This window comes from Trachypithecus francoisi, unplaced genomic scaffold (assembly GCF_009764315.1).
Source record: "Trachypithecus francoisi isolate TF-2019V2 unplaced genomic scaffold, Tfra_2.0 Lachesis_group0, whole genome shotgun sequence".
Taxonomy (NCBI): domain Eukaryota; kingdom Metazoa; phylum Chordata; class Mammalia; order Primates; family Cercopithecidae; genus Trachypithecus; species Trachypithecus francoisi.
The window spans coordinates 81038729-81065967 of record NW_022681453.1 but is presented as its reverse complement, the minus strand read 5'-3'; the positions used below and the strand labels follow the sequence as shown (position 1 = coordinate 81065967).

At 39.8% G+C, this 27239-nt stretch overlaps 1 protein-coding gene across 1 annotated transcript in view; it reads right to left on the bottom strand.

Moving 5' to 3' along the window:
• Positions 1-21767: 21767 nt before the first annotated feature.
• Positions 21768-27239, bottom strand: part of IFT57 (intraflagellar transport 57) — a 70452-nt gene continuing 64980 nt past the window's right edge. Inside the window, exons 9-11 of the mRNA XM_033211364.1 lie at positions 26273-26335; positions 24201-24267; positions 21768-23188 (exon numbers count right to left, since the gene is read on the bottom strand). Of these exons, the coding sequence (XP_033067255.1) occupies positions 23010-23188; positions 24201-24267; positions 26273-26335 (309 nt within the window). The 3' untranslated portion in view covers positions 21768-23009. The remainder of the gene's footprint in view (positions 23189-24200; positions 24268-26272; positions 26336-27239) is intronic.

Below are 27239 nucleotides of genomic sequence, written 5' to 3'. Positions count from 1 at the left end.
TCCTCAACATGAAGATGATGAGAATGAAGACCTTGATGATTGATCCACTTCCACTTAATGAATAATAACTATATTTTCTCTTTGTTGTAATTTTCCCCATTCTCTTTTTCGATCTTACTTCATTGTAAGAACTCAATATATAATACATATTATATGTAGAATATGTGCTAACTGACTGTTAATGTTATTGGCAAGGCTTTGGGCCATCAGTAGGGTATTCATAGTTAAGTTATTGAGGATCAAAAGTTATACTTGGATTTTCAACTGCATGAGGGGTTGGTGCCCCTAATCTCCACATTGTTCCAGGGTCAAATATGATTTCCCAGCCCCTGTGTCTCTGGTTTCTGACCTGCTACTGACCTGTTTCCAACTTGTTCCTGACTTGGCTTTATAGTCTCCTACTTTATATCCCCCTTTATTCCTTGAACCAGGCCTTTGACTTTGGGATCCCTTCAAGAATGCTTGGCTCCTTCCCTCCTGGCTACACATACACATTGTTAGGAGAGATAAGCACCCCAGCAGGCTCTAGATGCAGCTGCTGTCCTAGTTTCTCTTGTGGGTGGATTTGGGACAGCAGGGATTCAAACCATAACGTGGTTGTTCCTCATCCTTTTTTACCTATTAAGCACTGGATTTCTTCAAGGCATAGTGCTAGGGAAGCCTATTTACTAACTCTGTGTGCTCTCTGAAAGAAGAAAAATCCACATTTATTGAGTAGTTAATTGAGTGGTTACTAAATACTGAGAACTATGCTAAAAGTTTTAAATGCAACAAGCCATTTTAATACTCCCAACAGCGTTATAAGGTAGGGAATAGTATATTCTCTGTTTTAAATATATGGGAAATTTGGAGTATTTGAGTAATTTCTTCATGGTTGCACAGCTAGGAAGTAGCAGAGCTGGGCTGCAAACTGAGGTGGCTTCATTCCAGGACTCCTGCTCCGAACCACTACCTTATATTGGCATTGGTTTCTATGGAAATCTTTAAGTTATCTCATCCACACTTTTGAGTGCAGTTGCCATCAAAGCATTGATGACTCCCAAACTTCAGTTGCCTACTCAACATTTCCATTTGAATGTCTCAAAAACACTTCAAACTAACCACTTTGAAAAGGGAACTCAGGTACCCCAACCCCTTCAAACCCGATCTTCTTATGTGTTTCCTTCCTCAGTGAAGGAAATCATCTTACATTAGTGGTACAAGCCAGATACCTTGGTGTCATCACTGGCTCATCACTCTCCTTCAATTCTGTACCCAATCCATTATTAAGTCCAGTGATTAACACCTCTGAAATACATTTCAAAGCAGTCCTCTTCTCTCTGTCTTCACAGCAACCACCTTTGTCCAAGCCACATTATCTTTCATCCAATCTAGTGAATAATGCTGTGCTAGTTAGGGTTCTTCAGAGAAACAGAAACAATAGGCTATATAGACAGTCCTTGACTTTGGGTGGTTCAACTTAAGATTTTTTGGCCTTACAATGGCGTGAACCTGTCTCAGTTTTGACGTAATGCAGTACAGTATTCAATAAATGACATGAGATATTCAACACCTTATTATAAAACAAGCTTTCTGTTTGTTGTAGTCTACAGCCTCAACTGTAGGCTAATGTAAATGTTCTGAGCATGTTTAAGGTAGCCTGGGCTAGGCTATGATGTTTGAGAGGCTATGTGTATCAAATGCATTTTCAACTTATAATATTTTCAATTTACAAAGGTTTATGAGAACATGACGTCATCATAAGCTGAGGAGCCTCTCTATATATAGATGTATAACAAGAGATTTTATGAGGGATTGGCTCATGTGATTGTGGAGGCTAAGTCCCACAGTCTGAAATCTGCAAGCTAGAGGCCCAAGTCAACCAGTGGCTCAAAGACCTGAGAACCAGGTCAATGGTTTAAGTCCCAGTCTGAATCTGAAGGCCCAATAACTGGGAGCACCAATTTATGAGGGCAGGAAAAGATGGATGTTACAACTCAAGCAGAGACAGTGAATTTGTTTTTTCTAAAGGGGATCTCAAAAAATTAGATGATGCCCACCTATGTTGGTGAGGTGACCTTATTTACTCAGTCTACCCACTTAAATGATCTTTTCTTTTGGAAATGCCCTCAAAGATACACCAAGAAATAATGTTTTCCCAGCTATCTGGACAGCTTTTAACTGAGACAAAGTGACACATAAAATTAACCATCACAATCCCTGGCTGGTCTCCTCCTATACAGCCTTGTTCCTCTTCATTTGCTCTTTACACTTAGTCTAAGTGATCTTTTCAAGATGCAAATCTGACTATATCAACTCCTGCTTCAACTCTTCAATGGTTCTCATTGTTCTTAGAGAATCTGCTTAGCATGAGACCTTGCAAAGTTTGGCCTCTGCCTGGAGCTCCAAAACCATCCAAATCTGTTCTCCCTTACTCTGCGCTCAGGCACAGCTGCCTTCTGTTATTTGGACCTCTTCAAACCACTGCAGAACCTTTGCACATGCTATTACCCCCACTGTTTGAAAGGCTCTCTAACCCTGAGTTGGGTTAACTTTCACTCATTCTTCAGTTTTTAGATCATCTATCAATTCTTTATGGACATCTTTCCTGGCGCCCTCGCAGACTGGATTAGGTTTTCCCGTCATATACCCTTACAACATCATGATACCTCACTGTCATAAAACTTAGTACAGTTTATAATTATGCTTTTATTTATGTGATTATACAATGGCTATCTTCTTCAATGGAATATAAACCCCATATGGGCAGGGACCAGGTCAATGTCAGCTAAGCATTATATACCCTGTAGGCGCTGGATAAATATTCATTGAGTGAATTACTTTAAAAACACAACAAAGTTAATTTAATTTAATTTTTTTGAGACAGGGTGTCACTCTGTCACCCGCACTCAAGTGCAGTGGCATGATCATAGCTCACTGCAACCTCAAACTCCTGGGCTCAAGCAAACCTTCCACCCCCACCTGCCGAATAGCTGGAACTACAGGCATGCCCTGCCATGCCTGGCTAATTTTTTAAAAATTTATTTTTTGTAGCTACAGGGTCTCACTATGTTGCTCAGGCTGGACTCAAACTCCTGGCCTCAAGCGATCTACCTGCCTCAACCTCCCAAAGTGCTGGGATTACAGGAGCGAGTCACTGAGCCTGACAGTTAATTTTAAATATAAGAGATTAAAGGGTAAACACTAAATCTATGGTGAATGATAGATCGTATATTAAATTTTAAGTCAGTTAAAGTGTTTCTCCATTCTATTGTGAACTTCTTAACATGCTCTGAATATCTCATTGTATAATCCTTTCAATTTTCTCAGTGGCATGTGACAGAAGGATGTGATCTGGTCTTTTCTATCCCTGGGTCCTGAGACTTGTCCCCACTCTGATCTGTGGAGGGAGAGCGGGCTGCTCCAGGACGTTGGCTGGCTGCCTGCTTTCCATCACACTCAGGACACTTCCCTGCATCTCCTCCTTCTGGTGTTCCCAGCTTCCTGCCTTGATGTCAGAACTGCTTGCTTGGGGCAACTCCTCAAATTCTTCTTTCTGTTTTTTTTGTTTTTTGTTTTTAATTTTATGTTCCCATAGGTTCAGCAGATGTCGGGAACTGGGGATTGGTGGGGATAAAGGGATGGTGGTGGTAATACCGATGGCTGGGCTAATTCCTGGGTCCTGGCAGTAGGAGAATTTGTGAAGATCTGACCTGAAATCCAAACTGTCTAGAAGAAGGGACAGGGAATTTGGGATTGCATGGAAGAATGAGATGCTGGTACAAATCACAATTTTCAGTGTGTTTTGGGAGAAATGATTAAGTGGCAAGTCTACCAACTCTCATCCTCTGAGACTAGCCCAGAAACCTGCATCTTAATATGCAGCCCAAGTAATTCTGAGGCATTTGGTCCGTGTATTGCAGTTTGAAAAATTACTGGCATAGAGATACCTTTGGCTGGCCATGGTGGCTCACACTGGTAATCCCAGCATTCTGGGAGGCTGAGGCAGGTGGATCGCTTGAGCCCAGGAGTTTGAGACCAGCCTGGACAACATGGTGAAACCTTGTCTGTATAAGAAATACAAAAAATTTAGCCAGGTATGGTGGTGTGCACCTGTGGTCCCAGCTACTCACCACAGCACTCCAGCCTGGATGACAGAGTGAGACCTTGTCTCAAAAAAAGAAAAAAAAAAAAAAAAAGAGAGATATCTTTTATTCAAAACAACATTAACCCTTGTTCTTAAAACAAAAAAGCCCTACTATATTCTCATTTCTAATGACTTACTTGGAACAACATACACAGATGCCATCATATGGGCTGATCCACAGGTCCCTTCCATTATAGTATCATTATAGTACAGTAATGGGTATCGTTGTATTTTTGTGCTAAGAAGCATACAGGAGCAATTACCTGCTTTTCTTTGCGAGTCTCAGGAACACCTGTAGACTAACACCTGGTGTTTTCTGTAACAGGTGTATGCTAGAGCTAGCAATGGTAAGAGAATCATATGATGTTAGCCTATATTATAATTTGCAGCCTGTCTCTCCTGCCAAGTGGGTCAGTTGAGATGGAGACCACAATTTGAGCAGATGTATATTAATAATTAAGGGAAGCATCACAATGTAACAGTAGAAGAATATGGAAGGAATAGGAAAGGCAATTTTCAACAGTTCAGGAAATTAATTTTCTTCCTTTCCCTCCATAAGTTTTCATCCTCTGCTCTACTTATCCACAAAGCTTTAGCTCCTCCCAAAGACTTTCTGAAGGAGATGAAAATAAGAAAGTTGTTTGAACAAAGGAAAACAGTTGCATAAATGATGGAGACACATCAGAGTTGGAAGGACCTCAGATAATCTGGTTCAAGCTCTCCATTATATGACGAGGAAATGAAGGCCCAGGGATATTACGTGACTGAGCTAGGAGATAGGCAACATTATCTTTTATTCTGTTTGGAACCCAAAGCAGGACTGGAGTCCAGGTGTCAGATGTGCTTCATTATTCTTTCCACAGTACCACAACACATTAACTCAAAGAGCACTAGGTAAGGGAAATTGTCAATGATATTCTCTCTATTACGATGGAAGTTGTATAACAACAGACACCTTGCCTATCTGGTTCACGACTGCATTTAAAATAGTGCTGTACACACTTTTAGTGCTTGATAAGTGTTAAGAAGGCCTGTGCAGCTTCCACTTTCGTGGTTCTAAGAAACTTGAACTGCTTGTAAGTTCTCTCTCTGATGGAGAGTCCATGTAATGACCACATGGAGAGGTGCACTGAGTTGAATAGTATCCCTTCAAAATTCATGCTCACCCAGAACCTGTGAATATGACCTTATTTGAAAACAGGGTCTTTACTGATATAATCAAGTTAAAATGAAATCATACCGGTTTAGATAAAACCTAAATCTAGTGGCTGGTGTCCTTATGAGCAGGCTATCTGAAGACGCAGACACACAGAGAGAAGGCCATGTGATGACACAACAGAGATTGGAGTAATATAGCTGCAAGCCAAGGGCATCAAGGATTGTCAACAACCACCTAAAAAGAGGCAAGTGGGGATTCTTCCCTAGAACCTTCAGAAGTAGCATGACCCTTCTGATACCTTGGCTTTAGACTCCTAGCCCCCAGAACTATGAGAGAACAAATGTCTGTTATTTTAAGTCACCCAGTCTGTGGCATTTTGCTATGGCAATCCTAGGAAACTAATCCAAGAGAAGAAGGGATGAAGACTAGCTATCCCAGCATTCTGGTTAACCTTTCAGGTGACTCCAGCGCCAGCTGCTGTCTGACTACAACCATATGTGAGACCTCATAGAGACAAACTGAACTCTCAAGGACTGAGGGAATTCCTGTATGCAGAACTTTCAAGGGGGCCTCAGACACATGAGTGTGCTGGCATGAGACATCTTAGACATTCCAGCCCGGAGAGCCCCCACATGATTGCAGTCACAGCTATCATCATGTGAAATAGAAGAACCACCCTGCTGAGTCCAGCCAACTCACCAATTGTGATGACAAATACTGTGAGAAATAATTAAAACGTTGTTTTGATCACTATATTTCACAGTTGTTTATCACACAGCAATAGATCACCAAGGCATTTGAGCTCTCCAGAAGCAGGCTCTGAGATAAGGAAGTGATTTGTTAGGACCTGTCCTCAGGGAAAACCAGAAGCATCGTGGAGTATCGGGACAATAAAGTGAAGCAAACGAAGTAAGTGTGTTATCAAGCAAGGTTCTAGGGAGGGTAAGTTTGATTTAATCCTGCAGGGAGTTTTGGAGACAGTGTAAGTCAAAACTCAGCACTACCCAATCAGGGTCAAAGGCACTAGAGTACCTAAGCTCCTTTAACTGCCAGTCATTGGTTAAGGGCTGTGTCCAGGATACAAAAACTTGCAATCACTTTAGAGAAGTGTATCCGTGGGTAACAGTCCCCATGGCCCACTCACGGGGGGAGTAGACACGGGGCATTTGGCAGCCTAAGGGAAGTCTTCCAACAAGGAGACACAGGTGTCAGTCTTTGGGAGTGAAGGCACACCCAGAGGCAGTCTGTGTGACAATGGTAAGCTTGGGTGACCAATTTATTCTGGTTTCCCTAGGACTGTCCGTGTTTAAAATGGAAAGTTCTGCATCCTGGAAATTCCCTCAGTCCTGAGCAAACTGAACAATTGGCCACTCTAGAAATGGATCCCAGGGGTCACAGGGAGAGCCTGATAATATCTTCTGCAGCCAATGCATGAATATCTCCAAACTAGAGTAAGTGGGGACCACAGGATCCTCTAGAGGCGGGTCTGTAGGAGGCCAAGGATGTGGGAGGTTAACAAGCAGGCAAGAACTCTTTTAATGATAAGAACCTGTGATCTATGACAGGGATAAGCAGTTTCACACCGTGTCAAACACTGCAGCAGAGCTAAGGATGATCTGAGTGGGAAAATGTCTTTTAGTTTGGCAATTAGAGGCATGGGTGAGAGAAGAGGCACATTGGTGCTACTAGGAGCTGGGCTGGAATAGGAATCTCAAACAATGGACACATGGACACAGCATCATCCTCAGACGAGGATATAAAGGGAACCAGAGCTAGGCTGAAAACTGGGGCTAGAGGAAGGATGGGGGATAGGAAGAGGTGAGTTTATTGTTAGGATTTTGAAACAATTTTCTGTGCTTCAAAAGTATCATTTTCGGATGTTTTCTGAGAGAAAGGAGTTCATGGATAAAAATGTAAGTAAAAGGTAGTCCTGGGGTAGTGAGGCTGGTGGGTTTGTAGAAGGAAGAAATGGAGTCCTAGTCACCCCAATTACAAACAAAGATGGTTTCATTTACATTAAGGTTTATGTAACTAACAGGATGGAAATTAAGAATTTGTTAGCAGGGATCAGAACTCTTTTGTGAGAGAAGACAAAGGTAACAGGGAGATTTCATTAAGGTTTATAGGTGTATTAGTCAGAGTTCTCTTAAAGGGACAGAACTAATAGGATATATTTATATATATATCCTATTGTATATATAACATATATTATATATATTTCGTATCCCTGGCACAGTCCCTTGTATATCTGTATGTAAAGGGGAGTTTATTAAGTATTAACTTACACCTTACGTGACCACAAGGTCCTGCAATAGGCTGTCTGCAAGCTGAGGAGCAAGGAGAGCCAGTCTGAGTCCCAAAACTGAAGATGTTCGAGGGCAGGAAGCATCCAGCACAGGAGAAAGACGTGGGCTGGGAGTCTAGGCCAATCTAATCTCTTCATGTTTTCCTGCCTGCTTTATATTTGCTGGTGGCTGATTAGACGGTGCCCACCCAATTAAGGGTGTATCTGCCTTCCCCAGCCCAGTGACTCAAATGTTAACTTCTTTCGGTCAACATCCTCACAGACACACCTAGGATTAATACTTTGTGTCCCTCAATCCAATCAAATTGACACTCAGTATTAATCATCACAATAGGTTAATAGATGGTTCAAGGACAACAAACACAAATTTGTTCATTTAACCTCAGAATATTAGATGAAAGGGGTGTTTTGAAATTAAGAAAGAAATTTCTACAAGAGAATCAAAAGGAATACCATTTCATTTAAATTCCACAAGCAAATAGATGGAAAAGGCTATGCTAACAAGCCCTAACACTTAAAGGTAAACTGATAAACAGGTTCAAGACAGGTTTGGATAAATTAATGAGTGCAGATCAGTACCAGATTAACAAAGAAAGGTGCTTAATCTTTACCTGTTAATGAGAACATGTGGACACAGGGAAGGGAACATCACACACTGGAGCCTGTGGTGGGTGGGGGAGCTGGGGGAGGGATAGCATTAGGAGAAATACCTAATGTAGATGACGGGTTGATGGGTGCAGCAAAACAACATGGCACAGGTATACCTATGTAACAAACTGCACGTTCTGCACATGTATCCCAGAACTTAAAGTATACTTAAAAAATTAAAAAATTTACCTGTTAATTTTTTCATTTGTATTTTATTTTGTTTAAATATTTAAGAAACATAAAAGTCTAGGTAGTGGCAACTTGCTGTCTCACATTTGTCCCGTATCTGCACAGCCTCTGCCTCCCCAAATAGAAATTACTCATATGGGTTTCTTGCGTATTGTTTCAAAGATTTTTAAGCATGTATATAAAAGCAAATAGAATAACCTTTTTGAAGGCAGGACCTTAGATCTATTTTCTCCACTGTGATATCCCCGGTAGTTAGAATGGTTCCTGAGACACAGAAGGTATTCAGTAAATATATGTCAAATGATTAAAAATATTTAACCCCACAATTTCAAACAATTAGTATCATCTGATATAGTTTGGATGTGTGTCCCTGCCTGAATCTCATATTCAAATGTAACCCCCAATGTTGGAGGTAGAGAAGGTGGGAGGTGATTGGATCATGGGGGTGGATCTCTAATGAATGGTTTAGCAGCATCCTCCTTGGTACTGTCCTCCTGAGAGTGAGATCTAGTCATTTAAAACTGTGTATCACCCCTCTGTCGTCCCTCTGCCCCCCTTGCTCCTGCTTTTGTTGTGTGATGCACCCGCACTCCTTTTGCCTTCTGCCATAATTGGAGGTTTTCTTAGGCCTCCTCAGAAGCAGATGCTGCTATGCTTCCTGTACAGCCTGCAGAACCATGAGCCTCTTTTCTTTATAAATTACCCAGTCTCAGGTATTTCTTTTTTTTTTTTTCCGATCTCTGCTCACTGCAAGCTCTGCTGCCTCCCAGGTTAACGCCATTCTCCTGCCTCAGCCTCCCTAGAAGCTGGGACTACAGGCGCCCGCCACCACACCCAGCTAATTTTTTTTTGTATTTTCAGTAGAGACAGGGTTTCACTGTGTTCACCAGGATGGTCTTGATCTCCTGACCTCGTGATCTGCCCGCCTCGGCCTCCCAAAATGCTGGGATTACAGGCATGAGCCATCGTGCCCGGCCTCAGGTATTTCTTTGTAGCAATGTTAGAATAGACCAGTACAGCATCCTATACACACTTGAGTGTGTGCATCTTGCTTTATTTACTTACCATTATATCCTTGAGATTGTTCTTTTTTTTTTTTTTTTTTTTTTTTTTTTTTAAGACGGAGTCTCACTCTGCCGCCCAGGCTGGAGTACAGTGGCCAGATCTCAGCTCACTGCAAGCTCCGCCTCCCGGCTTTACGCCATTCTCCTGCCTCAGCCTCCCGAGTAGCTGGGACTACAGGCGTCCGCCACCTCGCCCGGCTAGTTTTTTGTATTTTTTAGTAGAGATGGTGTTTCACCGGGTTAGCCAGGATGGTCTCGATCTCCTGTCCTCGTGATCCGCCCGTCTCGGCCTCCCAAAGTGCTGGGATTACAGGCTTGAGCCACCGCACCCGGCCTCTTTTTTTTTTAAAGCTGAGTTATAGTCCATTGTATATATACCACAACATATTCAACCAATCCCTTATTCAGGGCTGCTTAGTCCATTCCCAGGTGTTTTTTTTTTTTTTTTTTTTTTTTTGCTATTACAAACATCAGTGCAATGAATTTTCTTGTATGATTTTTGTATCTGTAGGATAAAGTTTTCAGAAGTGCAACACTGGTTTTTAGGAAGTCATGCCATCCCACAAATGTCTCAGATAATGGTGACAGAATTCTTGATCAAATGGACCAGTTGATCAAGTGGACCACAACATAGGCATGACACTGCCTATGTTCTTTCAGTGGTTATTGGGATTGCTAATGCCAGGTGGTTTTGGCCTGCTTTTTAAAAAATGCAGAGAGATTTTGCAGAATGAGAAATAGTGACAAGTGATGGAAGCAGTGAAATTGACACATGTATGCTCACGGTGATGCTGAATGATCAGAGCAGAATCAAATCTAAAATCCCAGTTCTTGTGTGGCCATGGCTCAGATCTCTAAGCTGGCTGTTTTAACTGTGAAGTTTAGGTTTTAGTTGCCGTAGTATACTAATACATATCTGTGTTTTAGATATTTTTCTAAGAACATTTGAGTACCCAGGCCTATGCATAATGGCTTCTTTGCCAATCTCCCTTTATCATGGCCTTTCATTTTCATCATAGCCTTAGGGCTTTGATCTTATTACTTTTGGTCAGACTCTGATACTGGGGACATCAGGCTGAAATGACAGCACCCCACGTGGTTTATCTCAGCGTTGTTCCTTATGGGGGAAGGCAAAGCCGAATCAGACATGGGTGATGGTGCTAAAAGCAAACAGTCTCTGATTCCTGAACCCAGACACACAGGGCTCTGCGTCTTCTCACTGCCTATTTCCATCTGAAACGTGAAGATAATGATACATGCCCCACACCCTTTGAGGCTGTGGTGGTGAATATTAATGAGATAAGCTTCAAAATGCAGTTTGAGCCTTCAGGCCTGAGGTCCTTGATAAAAATTGGGTTATAGAATTAGTGAGATAAAGGAGCACATTCAAACCATGACCATTTTTCATTAAAGACTACCTTGACAACTGTTTTAAGCCTTTAACTCCAATACAATACCTAGGAACTTTCACTACAGTGCAAATGTATTTGTAATACTCTGCTTTATCTTCTTATGTACTAACTGCCAAAGACAGTGGGTAGTTTATCCATTTAGCAGGTATGTTTTAAATGTTCACCTAATTCTGATGGAGTCGTTGGTCTCAGAGAGAGCCTTGGGCTGCCAGCAAGGAAGTCTGCTTTTCTCTGGCTCCACCTCAACCATCTGAATGGCCTTGAGCACTTTAGCTGAGCCTCAGTTTCCTTTTCAGTACATCAGGGAAATCATAACTTCTGCCCCACGTATCTTTGGGGATGAATGGGAAATTTCAATGAGAATGGATGTACAAGGTTGCTCAGTAGAATAAGGTCCATTAAAAATTAATATTACTATGAACATCTACACAGGTTACTTTTCAAGTTGAAAAGAGAACTGAGATGTTGGGAAACAGGTCAGTAAACTCTAGGTAAAGCCTTCCTATCAACTGAACCACAGGCCAGTAACAAATCTAAATTTTCTACTGTGACATAGCAAAATTATGTAGGCCTAATATATATGCATAAAACATGTATAAAAGATATACGTAAAATATGCACATATGGGTATAAAATATAGGGATAATAGTTCAGTAATAACAACAACAACAACCAAAATCTTTTCAGCCGGTGCACACTGAACTGGCCTCTGCAGGGACTGGCTTTCTGTGCCCTGGAAGAGTTAGGACATGTCAAAGGGGCCCAGTGTCAAACCCAGAGCCCTGCCAGCATGCATTGCATCCTTGGGGGTAGTCCCATGGCCTTTGGATGGTCTTGGGAGCCTAGTACAGAGTTTTATTATGAGAGCTCTAGGGACTCGATGAGAGGAAAACCACCTGTTGATCTTTTATTTTTCCCACTGAAAGTGGATGGCAACATGGAAGCTGGTGATGCTGGTAGCTATGGTGATGATTAGAGTCCAGTGGGCAGTGAGAATTCTCTAGATTCCACTTAAATGCCACCTGGGCAAAGTTGATAATGCAGAAGAGTAAAGCAGGTGAGATAAGGATTCTTATAATCCAGGGTCATTATATTTAGTATTCAGAACTGCTACTGATGGTCTCATTTCAGGAAGACAGCAGGGAGTGGTGAGGACTGAGGTTCAATGGAGAACAGTGGTCTGCTTGATCTGATTGTCACAGGTGGGAATGCAGGCTTTGCATTGTGGCATCTTTTGTTTCTTAGGATATCTGCAATCTGGATTTTTATGTGAAAGTCTCTTTTATGAATGTTGGTGTGTGTATACACATACCCATACCTTTACAACCACAGATCATGACATGAGGCAACCTGGAGTGGTCTCCTTAGGGGACCTTGGGTCCTCTGGTGGTGGAGGAGAGAGGGTGGTACCAGGCCAGGAGTGGAAGATGCGATTTTAGCTTAGCACTGCAGCAACATGATCCTGAGTTCCCACTTCCCCTGCTCTCCTGGAGCTCAGCCCAACCTCCGGGGTGGAAGCAGAGAGGCTTCTGGGCCAAGAGGTAAAAATGTGTCACCTTCCTAGGGACTGGCAGCTGAGAAACGCTGCTTTAGAACTGTTTTAGGTTTCCCATTTGGTGTGTCCAATATCACGGGTCCTCTTGGCCATAGGGAGTTAACATGTGGATAATGGAATTATGCTTTGGATGCCATGTGAGTTTCTAAGATAAACTGTATGAGCTGTATTACAGGAAAGGTGGGTCCATGAAGCGGAACTAATGGTGACTCCAGTAATCATAAACACCAGCTACTTCTAATACGGGGGAGGGTAACAGGCCAGTGATTCCCACCTTTGCACTTGTAAAATGCACTGCTGGGGTATAATAGCTAAGCAACAGACATCTTCCACATGATTCTGGGGAACTGGCTTGCTCCAGAATTGGAAGGATAAGCAGCATTAAATGATTCATTATCTTGCTTCTTTCCACTTCCTGGAATGTCCCAAATGGTAAGCAATGGGCAGGAAAGTGTTGGCCAGGGCACAGACGACAACTATGAATTTGGAGAAGGCACTTCTGCTCAGCTGATTACTTCAATTTTCTCACCCATAAAAGGGTATAGCCAAAGAGCACCTTTTCAATACACTGTGAAAGCTGATTTGAAAACCAAAGGCTTGATTCTTTTTTTTTTCTTCTCACTGTTAAGCCTGTATGTAGAAATCAGTTGCACCCAGTTTAATCAGACTTGTTTCTGTTTTGATGATAAGATCAAAGGACTAATAAATGAAGGCATGTAACCCCCGGGAAGGGGAGAGTGGGCAGTGATGCTGGGGTGGTGAGAATTAATACACATTTGAACACCAAATAGGTGCAGTTACCTACATTATTCCATTGATTTCTCACAACTTCCCCACGAGGGAGGCATCATTACCTTCTTTTTCCAGAGAGGGCAGTTTTCTTTTTGAAAGTTTGTTCCAATTACAAATCAAAACTAAAAATAAATGAGATACACGGGAAATGAGGGAAGAAGAGAGAGGAAATGTTGGAAGCTACATTCTTCTCCATTGCCTTTAACTTCTCTGATGAATCTTCCTTAGTTTGCTTCCTCTGATCAGTCCTTAAGGGGAAGCATTTCCAAGTCTTGGTCCTTTTCTCAGCCTCTATTGCTGACCGATCTTACCCACTCTGGGATTGAAGCATAGCTTCCAGGTAGATGATTTCCATTTCTAGCTCTGATTCTACTCCAAGTGCCAGAACCATGCCAGCCTGGCCCCCTCCTGGAAGGCTACCTGAACACATAAATGAGAAGGCTTAACTGCTCATGGTCAACCAGTGTGTGTCAGGCAAGTCCCTCTGGCCTCTCCAGAATCCCAGTAAGTTTAAGACTAAATAGCATCTGCTGAAATTAAAATGTCATGAATATGACTGAAGGGGGCGTCTCGGGATCAGCACGCCTTTTGGAAAGCTTGTGGGCTACTGAATGGTTTCTGAGAGCCACATAGAGTTTTCCGATGTCTCAGACTTCTTGGATCCCTTCCAAAAGTAGGGGAATCTCACTCAGTATCCTTACCTACTTGCTATTTCCCTACCAGCCTCAGGCGCTAGAAAGACCATATCTTTCTCTCATTCTCTAGGACCTGGCATTACTCAAAGTTTAGTATTCGGTATGATACCAATACCAACTCTTCTGCCCTGATCCCTGACTTGCTTGCCCCAGATTGAAACTCTAGGGCTGCCACTTTCTCATTCCTAACTGGACGAAATCATGGCATCCTTGGACAGACTTGGTATTTGCCCTACTGGCCTTCTCTGAAGGAATGGAAGCTTGGCCTATTGCTTCATATTTCATTACAGTGTCTAGTCCGGTTGCCCCACCGTTGCTTATTATAAGATATTCCCCTACCAAATGTTCTCTGATGCTATTTGCAACGGACTCATTGAGCATATCCACATGGACATCTCCAATATGCTTCAAATTCAACGAAATTCAAATCTAGTAGGGTCTCCCTCTTGACCCCGAATCAGAAACTTTTTCTGTTTGCATTATGTAAGAAGGGTCAATGACAGTAGGCATAGAATAGTGTAGTAGTCACCCATAGCTTCCAAAACTTCTTTGCTCTTTTTCCACTGATACTGCTCTGAAAAGTCATGACTGGAGTCCTCTCTCCCACCCTTCACCAGATCCCTTTGCCCTTTTCTTGTGGGAGAAATTTCTGGCTTTGCTACTGACTAGGTGACTTTGGTCAATTTTTTTTCTTCAAGCTATTGATTTAATACACATATAAAGTTCCTTGCAAAATAGTAGCTGCTCAATAAAGGGTATTTACAATTTAAAAAATTTTGCGCGGTGGCTCAAGCCTGTAATCCCAGCACTTTGGGAGGCCGAGACGGGCGGATCACGAGGACAGGAGATCGAGACCATCCTGGCTAACACAGTGAAACCCCGTCTCTACTAAAAACTACAAAAAACTAGCCGGGCGAGGTGGCGGCACCTGTAGTCCCAGCTACCCAGGAGGCTGAGGCAGGAGAATGGCGTGAACCCGGGAGGCGGAGCTTGCAGAGAGCTGAGATCCGGCCACAGCACTCCAGCCTGGGTGACAGAGTGAGACTCCGTCTCAAAAAAAAAAATAAATAAATAAAAATAAAAAAAATAAAAATAAATAAAAAATTTTACATAGCCAGCTTGACTTACTATTGTCCTCATGTATCATGTATCATTACATTTCTCAGATTGAAGGTTTTATGGCATAATGGATTCATATAAAGTCCACTATTATATGGCCTTGGGCATGTTACTTATCTTCTCTGGATCTCAGTTTCATATCAGTGGAATGGAAATAATACCTCCCTCAACTTAGGATGCTCAGCACAGGGCCTGACACACAGAGTGATAATAATGGTCATCGATACTATCTCGGTGCCTTTGCTCATGTTAGTTCCTCTTCCTGCTGCTTCTCCTCTTTTCCATTTTGAAAAATTCTAAAAGACTTGGCTCAACATATTTTCTCAACTGTGCTCCACTGTGCATAGTTTTGTTATCATATTTTATTGTTTTATGCCTATTTGCATTGCCCACTTTTCCTGCTTGACTCCTTAGCCTAGCATTCAAAACCCTCCACTTTATCCTTCTTTCTCCCAGTGTTCTTCTAATTCTTCCCCTCCACCACCTGAGCCCTTGATGCCCTTCCAGACCTCAGGACTTTGTGTCTTTTTCTCTGCCCAGAATGGCCCTTCCCGTTTTTCTTTGCTACCAGAATCTTACTCATCCTTCAAGAACCAACTCTATTAATTCTTACTTTCCTCCATGTTAGAATTCCTTCTTCACTCCCATTTCAATGATAGTGTGTTTATATCTCTATTATTAAACTCACCACTATAACATTTTAATTATGTACACAACCCTTTCCCATTAGACTATGAGTGTGCGGAGGGAGGGATTGTGCCTTGTTCATTTTTGTTTCCCTCAGTACCCATTACTGTGTTCAAAATATAGTGGGTAGCCATCAAATGTTTGTTGGATTTGCATGACATAGATGTACTATGTTACATCTGCCTAAACCAAGAGGCCAGAAATGTGATTAAAAGTGATGCTTCTGGGTCCACAGCCCTCTCTGTAATGCTTGTAGGCCACTGAATGTTTTCCAAGTTCCAAATGAAAAGATGGTCTAAAATGTATCATAATCTGTCTGAAATAAATATCTAGTCACAGCTGGGTGCAGTGGCACAAACCTATAATCCCAGAACTTTGGGAGACTGAGGCAGGCTGATTACCTGAGGTCAGGAGTTCGAGACCAGCTGGCAAGGTGGTGAAAACCCATCTCTACTAAAAATACAAAAAAATCAGCCGGGTGTGGTGGCGTGGGCCTGTAATCCCAGCTACTTGGGAGGCTGAGGCACGAGAATTGCTTGAACCCAGGAGGCAGAGGTTGCAGTGAGCCAAGATCATTCCATTGCACTCCAGCCTGGGTGACAAGAGCAACACTCCGTCTCAAAATAAATAAATCAATAGTCACAAACATAAGTACAGGCTAACACTTCATGACTAATGAAGTTTAGGAAGCATAAGAGAAATTGGGTCATATGTAAGGTAAATAGGTCAGTAAAACAAAGAAAAAACTAGTAGACTCTGGCTATGATATCTAGTCCCTGGGTATTATGTAGAATCCTTATTGAAATTTATGGTTGTGGAAAACTGGCCAGTTTCATTTTCAGCATGGTCGGGTCAGGGACATTTCCTCTTATCAATAGGAAGCTGCTATACAATTAAATGGATCAATGATGCAGTGAGCTGAATTAGTTTTTTTATGGTCATATAATGGGACTAGTTGTGCATTCTACATTATTTCAGTTGTACAAACATGATATTTGAATCTATCTTACAGGACAATGCTTGGGCTGCTTTAGCATATTGATTTGAGGAGCAGTAAAAGGAACTGGTGATAGGAAGGCAGTAAAGTGATATCAATAAAATTGTGCAGGGGATGCACATTTGACACACTGAATAGCTTTATGTAGACTTAATGATTTTTGAGAATAATTTACAAATCTGCTCTAATTCAATTAGTACTATAATCATCTACCTTAAAATATGGTGGGGTATTCTCTTATGTATTTACTGCATTTGGTTCTGGTCTATGGAACATCATGACACTTGTTATCAGTGGCACGCTGGTAAACTGGCTCTATGTTTTGTTTTGCTTTTTAAAACCCTGATTTCTAGTGTTTTCCTACTTCCATGGTATAAATACAGTATTCTCATAAGGGGCTGGTTTTAAGATACCAACGGTTTAACATCCAGCTTTCAAAGTTTCTGAATATGTGACAGTTTGCTTTTTGGAGATAGTTAAGAGTGGCCTCCAGCACACCACTGAAAGCTATTGTAAATAAGATAGTCTGCTAACAATTTAAAATCCCAAAAGTTTAGGACTAAAAGCATTCACAATATTCTAGTCCTACCCCTACCTTTGTAGGAAAAAAAGATTAAACTGAAGAATAGTGACGTCCTAAAAGTCATGCAGAAAGTTAGCTTGTGATATAAGAAATAGATATTTGGTCTCTGTTCCAGGTTTCTGGTACAAAACTCCTAAAACCCTTGTAATTTCCTGAGTGACAGGGATTAAAGGAGCATCAGTTGTCATTCATAATAAGCCTCTTTCAAGCATACTTAAGTTTAGGCTGATGAGGTAGCTCTTGGAGGATAGTGAGTTGAAGAACCATGTGATTAGACAGTAGGAATTTCTACACCATCCTCTGACCTCTGGGGAGAGGAGAGGATCTGGAGATTGAGTTCAATCATCAAAGGCCAATAATTTCATCAATCATCCCTATGTCATGGATCCTCCATAAAAACTAAAGGACTTCAGAGAGCTTTCAGGATGGTGAACACATGGAGGTGCTGGGACAGTGGCATGGAAACTCCATATTCCTTCTAATACCTTCCCCCATGTCCCTCTCATCTGGCTGTTCATTTGTATCATATAAACTGTCAAACATAGGTAAAGTGTTTTCCTGAGTTCTATCAGCTGTTATAGCAAATGCTCAAACCTGAGGAGGTGGTCATGGGAATCCCCAGCTTACAGCCAGTTGTTCAGAAGTGTAGGAGCCCTTGACTTGTGATTGGTATCTAAAGTGTCTTGCGGGGTTGAGCTCTTAATCAGTCAGGTCTGTGCTAACACTGGATGCTTAGTATCAGAAATGAATTGTTGGACACTCAGTTGGTATTCAAAGAGCTGGAGAATTAGTTGTTGGTGTGAAAAAAACTTCACACATTTGGCGTCAGAAGTGCTGTGAGTACAAAAAAAGTGTTTTTTTTTTTTTTTCTGTTTACTAGCAAATTTGGGATTGGAATCAAGGTGTCTGGATTCCCAGTGTATTCTATACACAAATCTTCACATAGGGAGGATAAAAGTCACTGGACATGAATGAAAACATGACTGTATAATCTTGACTTGAAATATGGATGGGACAAGGTGGGTGACAGCTGTGGTCATGAAGTTCTCATAGGGCTGCTCCAAACTACACTGAAAACCATTTAGGAAACCATGCAATTGGTTACCCTGCTCTTTGGTTTTCTGATTTAAGTGATAGTTTTTAATATCAGTATGTCCTAAAGTCCAGTGTGTATTAAGTCATCTAGGGTATTTATTAAAAATCTGCCAAGGCAGGGCTAATGTTAAGGCAATCCACAGGCCACACTGAGAATCCCTAGTTTAGATCCTCTTTAAAGACCCCTTCTGAGCTAAGATGCTTTGTTTACACAGAGCCAGGGAAAAATTCTAGATAGGTGGCTCCCTAAAGTGGTTCTTAAGTAAGCTGCATCAAAGGCACATGAGAAGCTTTTTAAAATTTCTGACCCCACCCCCCTCATTTCTACCCAAGCCGATGAAATAAAAATTGAGGGGAAGGGAGCTGAGAAATTGTATATGAGGGACTTGAGCATATATGCATTTCAGTATCCTCCGGGGGTCCTGGAACCAATCTTCCAAGGACACTGAGAGGTGATTGTATATATTTGTAAAAAATAATGGGACATTTGCTGATTGCAGATTCACAGCGTAGATAGGAAATTGTGAAGAAAATGAAACAATTCTCAAATTTCCTTGATTACACAAACTTTTGTTTTTGCGTAAAACTCATGGGAAGTGCTGACCTAGATAAATTAGAGGGCAGTAGAAAAATACTTCCTTAGAATTGTCAAAAAAATTGTTCTACTTGGCCAGCAAACCAATGACTATAAAATTATTAAAGTTGCATTCAATGTACCACAGAATTTTATTGAGAGTGAAAACCTATTTCAATAAGTTGATTAGCTATTTGATTCAGGGACAGACTGACTTCCATATAGAGCACATAATCTTTAAGAACTATCATTTTTTGAACTATTATTTTGAAATAATTTCAGATTTATAGAAAAGTTTTTAAAAGTACAGTTGAGTTCAGTATTTCCTGCTCCCACATTCCCAAAATGTTAGCAATTTCCCACATTTTTTCACTACCCTTCTCTCTGTATATGTATGAATGCACACACACACATACCTTTTTTTTCCTGAGCTATTTGAGAGTAAGCTGGTGACAGGGTGCCTCTTTAGAATCAAATAGATGTGTGTATTGTTAAAAGTATATTCTTTTATGTACAGCATAAATATCAAGAAATTAACATTAATACTATTATCCAATCCACAGGCTGTCTTCAAAATTTTCCTGTTCCACCAATAATTTCCTTTATAGCAGGGGTCCCCAACTCCTGAGGCCATGCACCAGTCCCAGTCCCTGGCCTGTTAGGAAATGGACCTCACCGCAGGAGGTGAGCAGCAGGCCAGCCAGCAATGCCGCCTGAGCTCTTCTTCCTGTCAGATCAGCAGCATTAGATGATTAGATTCTCATAGGACTGGGAACCGTATTGGGAACTGCACACGCGAGGAATCCAGCTTGTGTGCTCCTTCTGAGAATCTGACTCATGCCTGGCGATTTACGGTGGAACAGTTTCATCCCGGAATCATCCCCGTGCCCTTGCCCCTGGTCAGTGGAAAAACAGTCTTGCATGAAAGGGGTCCCTGGTGCCAAAAAAGTTGGGGATGACTGCTTTATTATATATATATATGTGTGTGTGTGCACATATATATGCTATATATTATATATATACACATACACAGACACATTAAAAATATTCATATGTATATATTTTTTCCTTTCCTGGCCCAGGGTCCAATCTGGAATCTCCTCTTGCATCTAGCTGTCTTATCTCTTTAGTCTCCTTTGCTCCGGAACTGTTCCTTAGTATTTGTTTTTCATGACATTTTTTGAGGAATATAGGCTATTTTGTACAAATCCCTCAGTTTGGATTCATCTGATGTTTCATGAGTAGATTCAAGTTATGCATTTTCAGCAGGAACCATGTAAGTGTGTGCTCTTCTCAGCAGGCCTTTGGTCTCTATTTGTCCCATTACTAGTGATGTTAACTATTATCACCTAAAGTGGTATCTACCAGGTTTCTATACTATGAACAACTTTTTCCTTGTAAAGTGTCTTACATAATTCAAGACTATGTAAATATCCTGTTTCTATCAAACTTTCACCTACTAATTTTAGCATCCATTGATGAGTCTTGCCCTAAACAATTACTACCATGGTAGATGCCATGTGGTTATTTTCTAAATCCAGCATTCCTTTTACATGAGCAGGAAGACCTTCCTCACCTCTCCATTTATTCATTCATTCATTTATATCTGTGTGGACTCGTGGTTTCTTATTCCATGTGTTACTCTTCATTACTATGATGATTGACTTTGATACTCAAATTGTCCCAGATTGGCCGATGGTAAACCCTCAATCTGCTGTGTCCTTTAGATATTTCCCATCATTATTTGAGTACTTCCTTTCTGGCAGAGCAAGTATTTTAGACTCACCTTGTGCTTTTCCTGTTGCAGCCCAGGAATCAGAAATCTAAGACTTCCTTTTTTTTTTTTTTTTTAAAGAAGAGAATTTAGATATCAAGATCTGAGTGTCCACAGTTGTAGTTGGGCTGTCACTGCTACTAGGCTCTCTCAGAGGACAGAACTAGGAAATGTGTGTGTGTGTGTGTGCCTGTATTTCTACATTTTAAATATTTCTATATTTCTATTAATCTATACATACTTTAAAAAACCCATGAATTCATACTGATGCTTCTAATTCTAATCCAATACCATAGGAAAAGAACTCATTGTTTTTAATCACTCTCTTGAAACTATACCAAGCATGCAGGCTTAATGTCATTAAACTCTTCATGCTATAGAATAGGAGCTAGAAGGAATCCTGGATCCACATAGTGCCAGTCATCTACTCATCCATTTACTAACTTAATACATTTACTAGACACTTTCTATGTGCTGGGCACCTGGCAAGGAATATGGAACTAAAAGATTTTGTACTATCCTAGAGTAGCTCAATTCATTAGGTAGGACAGAAGAAAATAACAATATAGTATAATAGGCTCTTTATTCAAGGTATGCACAGTGTTCTATAGGAAGAGAGGAGGAGCCTAGAGGCCAACCTGAGTTAACTGAAACATTTCAGAGAAGGAGGTAAAAATAGGAGGCTTATACTACTCATTGGAAGAATTTTTAGATTTTTACATGTTTGCATAAATAAAGGGTGTACTTTGCTTCTGGTAGAAATGCATTTTAAGGAAGGTTCTGATTATCTAAAAGTGTTCTCTGCAATGATTGAATTCATCAAAAAAAACTGCTCAGCCATGACAACAGTCATGCAAATAAATTCCCAGGACCAAAGGTTATGTTTCAGTTTTTGTACTAGACTCCTCCCAAAGACCATACAGGAAAAGAGCAACTTCAGATTTTTAAAAATGCTTATTTTCCCATGGTGGGTTTTCTGCCTTCTTTTTTTTTCTTAACAAATTAAATAAACTGGCTTATTTGTCATTGTATTGATGGTCACCCTCTTGCGTAGTTTATATACACTAACTTTCTCCTATCTAAACTTATCTTAAACTAAAGAGAGGTCTAGTAAGGAAAGGGAAAGATCTGTGTATGTGAGCATGTTGCAGGATACATCTAGAAAGTAAAAGCTAAGAAAAAAATAATAATATTCAGTGGAGAAAAGTATTAGGGTAAAAAATAACTTTTTAAAATTATTTTTGTTGTCCTAAACATAAAGCATTCTTATCGAATTTTACTACCACTGCTTTTGAAAATTATTTTAAAAAAATAATGCAGGCTGTCTCCTGCTTTGCGTTCCCCTGGCCAGTTTTCCCCAGTGCTGTCTGGCACTCTAATGCTGCTTTTTTCACCAATTTAGAAATCCTAGTCTAGAAAGTTGCTCAGGAAGATGCATAAGTAAAGATCATCAGTACTAGAGGCTGATCTTCATGCAACCTGTCGTCGTTCCTTCTTCTACAAAATGGTTCCCTAGTATAGCTGATACCACAGAAAAAAGCAGAAATTGAGACATGCATATGCACCTTCTCTTCATTCTAAGACCAGAGTCAAACAAAACTGACTTATCATCATTCATTTATCCTTTTATTTAGTGGCCTTAGATCCTAGAAGATAGATTCCCTATAAAATCATTTTAGCCATGAAATATTCATAAGAAATAAACTTCAAATGTTAATGAGGATACTGAAGTTTTTTTTAACCTAAAAAAAGTGGCAATTTTAGGTAGCCATAAAGCTGAGGCAAAGGTAGTTTGGGTTCTTGGAAAGAATCCTGCCTACCCATCTTTAGTGGCCTCTGGGCACAAAGCACTTATGACCACTGCAGAGGTGGAGCGATGCAAAGGACTGTGTCAGCAGTCCATGTTGTGACAGCAGCAGCATCTACAGAAAACATAGGTCATATACCTTGGCTTACACAAGGAATGCTAAGAAAAATGAGCCACCAGGTGGGAGCTTTAACACAGGTAATGATTAGTAAAAGCTCCTTAGAAAGTGAGAATTTGTAATTACTTTATTAAACATTACATTCAGTGTAAAGGCTTTAACCATCATAATCACCATGATATAATATGTGAGTATGTACATGTAAAAAAAAACCTATTGAACATAAAATTATGTTTTGAAATCTATGCAACATGAAATATAGTCTGATATAAAAAACCCAACTAATCAGAAACATGAAAACCAGTACGTTTTAATAAAAGCCTGTTGCTGGTTCTGGAATAACTGTGGCATGCATGTTCCTAGTCAGGTTGGACTTCTCCTTCAGCTTTGATTGGAGTAGTGTGTGTTCCACAATGCCAATTCTAATGTCCATCTCTACAGTTTCTTGCTTCAGTTTTGTTAAGCTCTGTTTAATCTTCACCAAAGGAGCTGCAGAATGAAAATAACATGAAATAAAAATGTTCATTTGGAGTATCAGTGTATTACAGAATTGTATGACATTTTCCTCACTTTGTCTTAAGCCAAAAATAGGGTTAAAAACATAGCCAAAAACTTACTGACATTCACACAGTTTTGCTGTGGCATTTTAAGCACCTGAGATTTTTTAGGATGAAAAATGATGTAGTATTTGATGTACTGAGACTAAACTTTCTTCCTTTTCTAGGGGAAGAGCTGCTAAACAGGTGTTTAAGGATGTGTTCAAGATGATTTTATGAGCTAGTATATTTGTCTGTAGGAAAAGGAAATACAAAGGGGGAAAAGGGGAAGAGAGAATTATCTTTGAGATGTAGATAATAGGCCCACTTAAAACATATTGCAAAAAAAAAAAAAAAAATCCTAAACATTCCCTTTTGCAAGATCATTCGGTATATATCAATAGAACTCTTGAAAATTTTTCTAGGGCATAGAAAAGCCTTCAGCAATCACTACTGGCCCATATCAAAGTAACCCGCTCACAATGGAGGATGATTACCAGAGGATGATTAATTCTTCTCTATTTGACCCCTGCCCAGTCAGTTCTACTGGGGAGGAGGGAAAATAAATTAAGGGTTATCACATCACTGCCTTAGTGTCATTTGGGCATATACTTAGTGCCCTTTTGTACATAAAATAGAAAAAGTGAAGCTCATTTGATGAAAACAGAACACAATATTATTTTTTAAATTGGCATAACAAAGTACATATTTAAATACTTCCCACTCTTTGAATCAACAGTTTGAATTTTTAAAACCTCTAAATTATAGTAAAAAAGCCTACCCTTCTCAGCTGATTTGTAAGACAAACAGTATGCTGATTATCAGACATTTTTGCACAATGAATCTCTCTTCAAACAAGCAACAAATGATTTGTTTTATGTATTTATACTATTTTGTTAAGTAGGTTTCTTGAAGAGCTATTTTTCTCTTGCTCAGTTTTTTCCCTAAAATGAGCATGTACTTACCACCATCAGTCATGCTGCTGCCCTTTTCTTCCATTTCTTGTTTTACCTTTTCTAATTCTTCCATAACCTTTCATGAAAACAAGTTTTCATAAGCATTACATTTTAATAAACTTTCAAAATTTTTGAATTATGTATTAAGAAAATGTAATTTAGATATTAGCCACACATATAGAAAAATACAGACATTAGGAACATTTTGGACATAATTCAAATAAGATAAAGTATGCAGATATACAAAGCTTTTCAGTTTTTCAGAATGCTCCTAATGATAAACTTCACCAAATGGCCGCCACGTCCGTTTTCTCATGTTGCAATACACTAAACACAATCAAAGTTGTTTTAGTCACTAGACACTCAAACCTCGCAATTAGCTCATCGCATATACTTTGAAATTCTCTAACAATTGGTTATTAATTAAAATAGTATAAACATCCTAAAGAGATTTTAGATTTCTAAAGGTTTTCTGGATATCTTTCTTAATATTATAGTTCTATAAGACATTATGTCACTTTTTCCTCTATAGGACACTAAAAAATGTTTATATCGGCCAGGCGCGGTGGCTCACGCCTGTAATCCCAGCACTTTGGGAGGCCGAGACGGGCGGATCACAAGGTCAGGAAATCAAGACCATCCTGGCTAACACGGTGAAACCCCGTCTCTACTAAAAATACAAAAAAGTAGCCGGGCACGGTGGCGGGTGCCTGTAGTCCCAGCTACTGGGAAGGCTGAGGCAAGAAAATGGCGTGAACCCGGGAGGCGGAGCTTGCAGTGAGCAGAGATCGCGCCACTGCACTCCAGCGTGGGCGACGGAGCGAGACTCTGCCTCAAAAAAAATAAAAAAAAAATGTTAATATCATATGGCTATGTATAAGAATATTCTTATTGCTTTATCCAAATCATGAACTCCAAACTCCAGGAGGCATACTTTGCTGTCACACTTGTTCCTATCTGCACTCTATTTGGCGATTATACTACTATAGCCTCTATTATTAGCAAAATTCCAAACCAGCATTAATATAAGTAGAAAATACCATCTTTAAGAAATTGAAACATTTTACATGATCTACAACTAAGCTATAATTATTGTGACTTAGTAGGCTTTATTTTTATCATACTGGTGAGTAAAACCTTCCCTGGGAATAAAGTGCTCATCCAAGTAAAGCAAATTAATTTTTTCAGGCACTTGAAACGTTACAACTGGGGATAACTATCTACTCCAAAAGAAGTAAATGGTTCCCTGGACTCCCTTCAAGTGTTAATTTACCTAACATAAGTGAATACTTTACTTCTACATACCGTTTTATTTGCTTAGAAGCACCACAGGATTAGAGTCTAAATATTTCTAATGTAATATTTTTAGTGTTTTAAAATAACTTTATTCCTCAAATTATTTCTATAAAAAAGGCTTACTTCTTTCCTGTCAAAACAGTAAAGTTTGTTCCAATTATACTGGATTGTAACCAAAGATCATCTTGGATTTTAGTCCCAAATAAACTACTGGCCTTTTTCCAAGGTTTTTTCCTCCTTTGGCTCTTCATTGAAAAATGGGAATATATATCAGGTCCTGCCTCTCTTGCAAGATCATAAAAATAAATGCAACTATTTATTTTTATGCAAATATCCTAAAGGAGGAGGTTATAAGCCACTCCCAATTGTGGACAGAGAAATACACTCAGGATCACACACAAGTTATCAATAACAGTCACTAAAATAAACCTTATATCTTGCAGACTAACATTAAAATTTGTTATAGATTCCTTAAGTCAGTGCTTTACCTATTCATCTCCATGTTAATAATAATTATTATGTAAAAATGTTGAGGAAAATTGTAAGTGTGCTAATATTATGAGCAGGTTTTTTGTTGAATTTAATACAGAAACTTCAGGCATCTTGTGGAAACAAGAAATGTATCAATTATTGATTCAGTGATAGGAAAATTAGGGATTTCCTAAAGAAAATGATTTAAAGGCACAGAAAGCAACTGCAATTAGCATTGTTAAACCATCTGTAGGTTCTCAATGGCTGGGGCCCAGCTGACAGGTGAGAAGCAGGGCAAAAGCACTGGTGTGTACCTCAGAGAGGAGTCTGGTTCTTTCCGTTACTCCTCCATTTGCCTGCTGGTATCGCTCCTTTGCCTGAAAGGAAAAACATTTTGTTTAATGGCAAATACAAAGCAGCAGAAGATTAAATACGACTGACCTCTTTGTGTTTGCAATTTCTGCATGTCATTTTATGACAACCCCCCCCTTGTTTGTGAATACATTTGTGAAAGTGACATTTAACTGTAGCCGTTTTATGTCCCTAATAGGCACCATGTATTTAACTAAAGCACTACAAAATGATGAACTACCTTAACCTTCATAAACTGACTGTGTACCTCGCATGGGCATGGTTCACAATAAAAACTGTCCTTGGTCATTCCTAAACAGTTTAGGAGAGCGGCTCTTGGTCAATCTAATTTGCATGCTATGCAGAGAAAATCAGTTCTAAAGCAAAAAATCAATCAAAGTAGAGCACGAAGCTCAGCAATTAATAAGGATTAATATTCAGTAAGACAGTACAATCAATTGGAGTATGTTAGAAACTAACAGTCAATTATATAATATTAATATTAGACAAATACATGGTGGCTTCAGAGTGTTTTATATTATTTTGATAGTTAAAATACTCATAAGTAATTGTGTATATGAGGGAATATATTAAATAAATAATACAATAAAAAAGTATAGATTTCTATTTGGTCTTTGAGAACTTCTGAAAGTATAGAGATATCTCAAATTTATTTCTACCTTTTTCTTTCTCAACTTTGTTTGCTAAAGACAAAAAATATGCCTTCGACTGATGTTTACAAGTGTCCTTACTAGTCTTCTTTAACATCAGAAAACAGGGGGCATAAATCCCAAAGGAAAGCTTTTAGATCCCTACTGCTGGGACAAAGAACTGGTGCTTTCAAAGTTTAGTGATTTTATTTTTTGGTTAAAATTCTAAAACTTTGAAAGAATGAAAAATTTGTCTCATTTTATTAATTAAACTGCTTGT